We start from the raw sequence: 8,948 nt of genomic DNA, 5'->3' as shown, positions 1-8,948 counted from the left end.
AGACTAGTCTCATCCCCCTGCTCTCTCAGTTAGCCTTGGGACGAGGTCATGCGTACACTAACAATCTGTTTTAGTTATATGAGAACTATATACGCTAATCAGGCCTCACTACATGTTGTTCAAACACAACATTTTATTCTCAGGGGTTGACGTTAATGTTGTTCTTTGATTGACGGGGGTTGATGTTGTTATTTGATTGACGGGGGTTGATGTTGTTATTGATTGACAGTGGTTGATGTTGTTATTTGATTGACAGGGGTTGATGTTGTTATTTGATTGACAGGGGTTGATGTTGTTATTTGATTGACAGGGGTTGATGTTGTTATTTGATTGACAGGGGTTGATGTTGTTATTTGATTGACAGGGGTTGATGTTGTTATTTGATTGACGGGAGTTGATGTTGTTATTTGATTGACAGGGGTTGATGTTGTTCTTTGATTGACAGGGGTTGATGTTGTTATTTGATTGACAGGGGTGGATGTTGTTATTTGATTGACAGGGGTTGACCAAAGAAGGGGAGAAGACCAGCTACATCCTGACTGAGTGTCTGAAGGACGATGAGCCTCACAGGTTAGTGGGTTCAAATCATTTCAAATCAAATCAAATCACAGGTTAGTGGGTTCAATTCATTTCAAATCAAATCAAATCACAGGTTAGTGGGTTCAATTCATTTCAAATCAAATCAAATCACATTTTATTGGTCACATGCGCCGAATACAACAGGTGCAGACATTACAGTGAAATGCTTACGTACAGCCCTTAACCAACAGTGCATTTATTTTTTTTAAAAATTAAAACAACAACAAAAAAAGTGTAGAAAAAAAAAAAAAAAGAGCAGAAGTAAAATAAAATAACAGTAGGGAGGCTATATATACAGGGGGGTACCGGTGCAGAGTCAATGTGCAGGGGCACCAGGTAGTTGAGGTAATATGTACATGTGGGTAGAGTTAAAGTGACTATGCATAAATAATTAACAGAGTAGCAGCAGCGTAAAAAGGATGGGGTGGGGGGGACAGTGCAAATAGTCCGGGTAGCCATGATTAGCTGTTCAGGAGTTTTATGGCTTGGGGGTAGAAGCTGTTGAGAAGTCTTTTGGACCTAGACTTGGCACTCCGGTACCGCTTGCCGTGCGGTAGCAGAGAGAACAGTCTATGACTAGGGTGGCTGGAGTCTTTGACAATTTTGAGGGCCTTCCTCTGACACCGCCTGGTATAGAGGTCCTGGATGGCAGGAAGCTTGGCCCCAGTGATGTACTGGGCCGTACGCACTACCCTCTGTAGTGCCTTGCGGTCGGAGGCCAAGCAGTTGCCATACCAGGCGGTGATGCTCTCGATGGTGCAGCTGTAGCATTTTTTGAGGATCTGAGGACCCATGCCAAATCTTTTCAGTCTCCTGAGGGGGAATAGGCTTTGTCGTGCCCTCTTCACGACTGTCTTGGTGTGTTTGGACCATGATAGTTCGTTGGTGATGTGGACACCAAGGAACTTGAAGCTCTCAACCTGTTCCACTACAGCCCCGTCGATGAGAATGGGGGCGTGCTCAGTCCTCTTTTTTTTCCTGTAGTACACAATCATCTCCTTTGTCTTGGTCACGTTGAGGGAGAGGTTGTTGTCCTGGCACCACACGGCCAGGTCTCTGACCTCCTCCCTATAGGCTGTCTCATCGTTGTCGGTGATCAGGCCTACCGCTGTTGTGTCGTCGGCAAACTTAATGATGGTGTTGGAGTCGTGCCTGGCCATGCAGTCATGGGTGAACAGAGAGTACAGGAGGGGACTGAGCACGCACCCCTGAGGGGCCCCCGTGTTAAGGATCAGTGTGGCAGATGTGTTGTTACCTACCCTTACCACCTGGGGGCGGCCCGTCAGGAAGTCCAGGATCCAGTTGCAGAGGGAGGTGTTTAGTCCCAGGATCCTTAGCTTAGTGATGAGCTTAGAGGGCACTATGGTGTTGAATGCTGAGCTGTAGTCAATGAATAGCATTCTCACGTAGGTGTTCCTCTTGTCCAGGTGGGAAAGGGCAGTGTGAAGTGCAATAGAGATTGCATCATCTGTGGATCTGTTGGGGCGGTATGCAAATTGGAGTGGGTCTAGGGTTTCTGGGATAATGCTGTTGATGTGAGCCATGACCAGCCTTTCAAAGCACTTCATGGCTACAGACGTCAGTGCTACGGGTTGGTAGTCATTTAGGCAGGTTATCTTAGAGTCCTTGGGCACGGGGACTATGGTGGTCTGCTTGAAACATGTTGGTATTACAGACTCAGTCAGGGACATGTTGAAAATGTCAGTGAAGACACTTGCCAGTTGGTCAGCACATGCTCGGAGTACACGTCCTGGTAATCCGTCTGGCCCTGCGGCCTTGTGAATGTTGACCTGCTTAAAAGTCTTACTCACATCGGCTACGGAGAGCGTGATCACACAGTCATCCGGAACAGCTGGTGCTCTCATGCATGCTTCAGTGTTGCTTGCCTCGACGCGAGCATAGAAGTGGTTTAGCTCGTCTGGTAGGCTTGTGTCACTGGGCAGCTCGCGGCTGTGCTTCCCTTTGTAGTCTGTAATAGTTTTCAAGCCCTGCCACATCCGACGATTGTCAGAGCCAGTGTAGTACGATTCAATCTTAGTCCTGTATTGACTCTTTGCCTGTTTGATGGTTCGTCGGAGGGCATAGCGGGATTTCTTATAAGTGTCCGGGTTAGAGTCCCGTTCCTTGAAAGCGGCAGCTCTACCCTTTTAGCTCAGTGCGGATGTTTCCTATAATCCATGGCTTCTGGTTGGGGTATGTACGTACGGTCACTGTGGGGACGACATCATCGATGCACTTATTGATGAAGCCAGTGACTGATGTGGTGTACTCCTCAATGCTGTCTGAAGAATACCGGAACATGTTCCAGTCTGTGCTAGCAAAACAGTCCTGTAGCTTAGCATCTGCGTCATCTGACCACTTTTTTATTATCCGAGTCACTGGTGCTTCCTGCTTTAGTTTTTGCTTATAAGCAGGAATCAGGAGGATAGAGTTATGGTCAGATTTGCCAAATGGAGGGCGAGGGAGAGCTTTGTATGCGTCTCTGTGTGTGGAGTAAAGGTGGTCTAGAGTTTTTTTCCCTCTGGTTGCACATTTAACATGCTGGTAGAAATTAGGTAGAACGGATTTAAGTTTCCCTGCATTAAAGTCCCCGGCCACTAGGAGCGCTGCATCTGGATGAGCGTTTTCCTGTTGACTTATGGCCTTATACAACTCATTCAGTGCAATCTTAATGCCAGCATTGGTTTGTGGTGGTAAATAGACAGCTATGAAAAATATAGATGAAAACTCTCTTGGTAAATAGTGTGGTCTACAGCTTATCATAAGATACTCTATCTCAGGCGAGCAAAACCTTGAGACTTCCTTAGTATTTGATTTTGTGCACCAGTTGTTGTTTACAAATATACACAGACCGCCACCCCTTGTCTTATCGGAGTCATTTTAGTCTTTTAACAGACGCTCTTCAGGGATTTTTCTGCTGTTGAAATCCTTGGGTGGCCCGCATAAGATTTTTGTTCAGGTCATCTAAATCAAACAGTGTTTTTTATATATATATATATATATATATATACACACACACACACAGTGGGGAGAACAAGTATTTGATACACTGCCGATTTTGCAGGTTTTCCTACTTACAAAGCATGTAGAGGTCTGTAATTTTTATCATAGGTACACTTCAACTGTGAGAGACGGAATCTAAAACAAAAATCCAGAAAATCACATTGTATGATTTTTAAGTAATTAATTTGCATTTTATTATTTATAGGTGCTTTTTGGCAAACTTGAGTCAACTTTTTGGACGAGATGGGTCCCATTTATATACATTTTTGCAAATGTATTAAAAATAAATAACTGAAATATCACATTTACATAAGTATTGAGACCCTTTACTCAGTACTTTATTGAAACACCTTTGGCAGCGATAACAGCCTTGAGTCTTCTTGGGTATGACGCTACAAGCTTGGCACACCTGTATTTGGGGAGTTTCTCCCATTCTTCTTTGCAGATCCTCTCAAGCTCTGTCAGGTTGGCTTTAGAGCGTCGCTGCACAGCTATTTTCAGGTCTCTCCAGAGATCGGGTTCAAGTCTGGGCTCTGGCTGGACCACTCAAGGACATTCAGAGACTTCTCCCGAAGCTACTCCTGCATGGTCTAGGCTGTGTGCTTAGGGTCATTGTCCTGTTGGAAGGTGAACCTTCGCCCCAGTCTGAGCGCTCTGGAACAGGTTTTCATCAAGGTTCTCTCTGTACTTTGCTCCGTTCATCTTTCCCTCGATCCTGACTAGTCTCCCAGTCCCTACCATTGAAAAACATCCCCACAGCATGATGCTGCCACCACCATGCTTCACTGTAGGGATGGTGCCAGGTTTCCTCCAGACTTGACACTTGGCATTCAGGCCAAAGAGTTCAATCTTGGTTTCATCAGACCAGAGAATCTTGTTTCTAATGGTCTGAGATTCTTTAGGTGCCTTTTGGCAAACTCCAAGCGGGCTGTCATGTGCCTTTTACTGAGGATTGGCTTCCGTCTGGCCACTGTACCATAAAGGCCTGATTGGTGGAGTGCTGCAGAGATGATTGTCCTTCTGGAAGGTTCTCCCATCTCCACAGAGGAACTCTGGAGCTCTGTCAGAGGGACCGTCGGGTTCTTGGTCACCTCCCTGACCAAGGCCCTTCTCCCCCGATTGCACAGTTTGGCCGGGCGGCCAGCTCTAGGAAGAGTCTTGGTGGTTCAACACTTCTTCCATTTCAGAAGGATGGAGTCCACTGTGTTCTTGTGGACCTTCAATGCTGCAGAAATGTTTTGGTACCCTTCCCCAGATCTGTGACTCGACACAATCCTGTCTCGGAGCTCTACGGACAATTCCTTCGACCTCATGGCTTGGTTTTTGCTCTGACATGCACTGCCAACTGTGGGACCTTATATGGACAGGTGTGTGCCTTTCCACATTTGCAAAAAAAATAAACAAATGTGTTTTCGCTTTGTCACTTTTTTATTAATTTAATCCATTTTAGAATAAGGCAACAACATTTGGGAAAAGGAAGAGGTCTGAATACTTTTTCCCCCCACTGTATGTATATATATATATATATATATACAGTACCAGTCAAAAGTTTGGACAGCTACTCATTCAAGGGTTTTTCTTTATTTTTACTATTTTCTACATTGTAGAATAATAGTGAAGACATCAAAACTATGAAATAACACATATGGAATCATGTAGTAACCAAAAAAGTGTTAAACAAATCAAAATACAGTTGAAGTCTAAAGTTTACATACACCTTAGCCAAATAAATTTAAACTCAGTTTTTCACAATTCCTGACATTTAATCCTAGTAAAGATTCTTAGGTCAGTTAGGATCACCACTTTATTTTAAGAATGTGAAATGTCAGAATAATAGTAGAGAGAATGATTTATTTCAGCTTTTATTTCTTTCATCACATTCCCAGTGGGTCAGAAGTTTACATACACTCAATTAGTATTTGGTAGCATTGCCTTTAAATTGTTTAACTTGGGTCAAACGTTTCGGGTAGCCTTCCACAAGCTTCCCACAATAAGTTGGGTGAATTTTGGCCCATTCCTCCTGACAGAGCTGGTGTAACTGAGTCAGGTTTGTAGGCCTCCTTGCTCGCATACACTTTTTCAGTTATGCCCACACATTTTCTATAGGATTGAGGTCAAGGCTTTGTGATGGCCACTCCAATACCTTGACTTTGTTGTCCTTAAGCCATTTTGCCACAACTTTGGAAGTATGCTTGGGGTCATTGTCCATTTGGAAGACCCATTTGCGACCAAGCTTTAACTTCCTGACTGATGTCTTGAGATGTAGCTTCAATATATCCACATAATTTTCCTTCCTCATGATGCCATCTATTTTGTGAAGTGCACCAGTCCCTCCTGCAGCAAAGCACCCCCACAGCATGATGCTGCCACCCCCGTGCTTCACGGTTGGGATGGTGTTCTTCGGTTTGCAAGCAATCCTCTTTTTCCTCCAAACATAACGATGGTCATTATGGCCAAACAGTTCTATTTTTGTTTCATCAGACCAGAGGACATTTCTCCAAAAAGTACCATCTTTGTCCCCATGTGCAGTTGCAAACCGTAGTCTGGCTTTTATATGGCGGTTTTGGAGCAGTGGCTTCTTCCTTGCTGAGCGGCCTTTCAGGTTATGTCGATATAGGACTAGTTTTACTGTGGATTGTTTACCCACTGGAATTGTGATACAGTGAATTATAAGTGAAATAATCTGTCTGTAAATAATTGTTGGAAAAATGACTTGTGTCATCCACAAAGTAGATGTCCAAACCAACTTGCCAAAACTATAGTTTGTTAACAAGAAATTTGTGGAGTGGTTGAAAAACGAGTTTTAATGACTCCAACCTAAGTGAATGTAAACTTCAGACTTCAACTGTATATTTTATATTTGAGATTCTTCAAAGTAACCACCCTTTGCCTTGATGACAGCTTTGCACACTCTTGGCATTCTCTCAACCAACTTCACCTGGAATGCTTTTCAAACAGTCTTGAAGGAGTTCCCACATATGCTGAGCACTTGTTGGCTGCTTTTCCTTCACTCTGCGGTCCAACTCATCCCAAACCATCTCAATTTGGTTGAGGTCGGGGGATTGTGGAGGCCAGGTCATCTGATGCAGCACTCCATCACTCTCCTTCTTGGTAAAATAGCCCTTATACAGCCTGGAGGTGTGTTGGGTCATTGTCCTGTTGAAAAATAAATGATAGTCCCACTAAGCCCAAACCAGATGGGATGGCGTATCGCTGTAGAATGCTGTGGTAGCCATGCTGGTTAAGTGTGCTAAATAAATCACAGACAGTGTCACCAGCAAAGCACCCCCACACCATAACACCTCCTCCTCCATGCTTTACAGTGGGAACTACACATGCAGAGATCATCCGTTCACCCACACTGCGTCTCAATAAGACACGGCGGTTGGAACCAAAATCTCAAATTTGGACTCATCAGACAGATTTCCAACGGTCTAATGTCCATTGCTCGTGTTTCTTGGCCCAAGCAAGTCTCTTCTTCTTATTGGTCTCCTTTACATTTTACATTTACGTCATTTTAGCAGACGCTCTTATCCAGAGCGACTTACAGTTAGTGAGTGCATACATTATTTTTATTTAATTTTTTTATACTGGCCCCCCGTGGGAATTGAACCCACAACCCTGGCGTTGCAAACGCCATGCTCTACCAACTGAGCTACATCCCTGCCGGCCATTCCCTCCCCTACCCTGGACGATGCTGGGCCAAATGTGCGCCGCCCCATGGGTCTCCCGGTCGCGGCCGGCTACGACAGAGCCTGGATTCGAACCAGGATCTCTAGTGGCACAGCTAGCACTGCGATGCAGTGCCTTAGACCACTGCACCACTCGGGAGGCTTTAGTAGCTTTCTTTGCAGCAATTCGACCTTGAAGGCCTGATTCACGCAGTCTCCTCTGAACAGTTGATGCTGAGATGTGTCTGTTCTTTGAACTCTGTGAAGCATTTATTTGGGCTGCAATTTCTGAGGCTGGTAACTCTAATGAACTTATCCTCTGCAGCAGAGGTAACTGTGGGTCTTCCATTCCTGTGGTGGTCCTCATGAGTGCCAGTTTCATCATAACGCTTGATGGCTTTTGCGACTGCACTTGAAGAAACTTTCAAAGTTCTTGACATTTAATGTAAAGGTGGACTGTCGTTTCTCTTTGCTTATTTGAGCTGTTGTTGCCATAATATGGACTTGGTCTTTCAGCAGTAATGATTTATTTTTATTTATTTTATTTTGTTATTATTCTTGAGCAAAAGAACACCGCATTAGCCACGGCAAAATGCATAAAACTGCAGGATATTGGCTTTAAAACTGCAAAGCAAATTCCCAGCTCCATGACGGAATATGCAGAATCGCAGGACATTTGCTTTAAAACTGCAATAATTTATCTCAAATTATATTTATAGTATTAATATCCCTCCTTTTTTAAAACTCCTCCTTATTATTATTATTATTATTATTATTATTATTATTATTATTATGATCATCATTATGATAATAAGTGATGTCATTATCATTAGTAGTCTCAGTATAGCAGCCCTTCTATAACCACCATGGAGCTGAAGGCCAAAGAGCGCATCCTGTTTACTCTTAATACCGTAACTTATTTACAATATTTACAATAGTCATATAGGCTACTGTATCAATTAATCATGTATTTGTTCATGTCATCACACAGCATATGAGTCATTCATGTTTTAAAATGATATCAAGCATTTTCGTTTTTTAAAAATAAAATAAAGCGAACCTTGAATAATTAGCGTAAACAATAAATAAAACCGTTTCATTTCGGAAATTGCGTCACGAATGAATGTGACTGTTTTTAGTCTTTGCTGTAATAAAGGCTTTACAACAGACGCTCTGGTGCCCTTTATCATTTATTTAATGTTGTTTACATTGTTCCAAACAGTCAGAAAAATTATATTGTAATCTAACAGCACCTGTTTGACACACATAATATCCACGCAGCGCTCGCTCCTTACCTTCTTTTTCTTGGTCTCCATTATTTTCCACAACTAGTCAAATGTATTCCACACATCTGACTTCCCCTTTACCTCCTGAGCAACCAGTAAACATTCCCCTTTACCTCCTGAGCAACCAGTAAACATTCCCCTTTACCTCCTGAGCAACCAGTAAACATTCCCCTTTACCTCCTGAGCAACCAGTAAACATTCCCCTTTACCTCCTGAGCAACCAGTAAACATTCCCCTTTACCTCCTGAGCAACCAGTAAACATTCCCCTTTACCTCCTGAGCAACCAGTGAACATTCCCCTTTACCTCCTGAGCAACCAGTAAACATTCCCCTTTACCTCCTGAGCAACCAGTAAACATTCCCCTTTACCTCCTGAGCAACCAGTAAACATTCCCCTTTACCTCCTGAG

General features: G+C 43.4%; 1 protein-coding gene across 1 annotated transcript in view; it reads left to right on the top strand.

The window, feature by feature from the left end:
* Positions 1-499: 499 nt before the first annotated feature.
* Positions 500-8,948, top strand: part of LOC311116396 (alpha-mannosidase 2C1-like) — a gene marked incomplete at both ends in the record, with an annotated part of 36,072 nt that continues 27,623 nt past the window's right edge. The window contains one exon of the mRNA XM_084191489.1: positions 500-570. Within this exon, the coding sequence (XP_084047615.1) occupies positions 500-570 (71 nt within the window). The remainder of the gene's footprint in view (positions 571-8,948) is intronic.

This window comes from Coregonus lavaretus, assembly GCF_964263955.1.
Source record: "Coregonus lavaretus genome assembly, contig: HAP1_SCAFFOLD_5079, whole genome shotgun sequence".
Classification (NCBI taxonomy): domain Eukaryota; kingdom Metazoa; phylum Chordata; class Actinopteri; order Salmoniformes; family Salmonidae; genus Coregonus; species Coregonus lavaretus.
The sequence above is the reverse complement of the archived record's forward strand: the minus strand, read 5'-3'. Positions and strand labels throughout refer to the sequence as shown.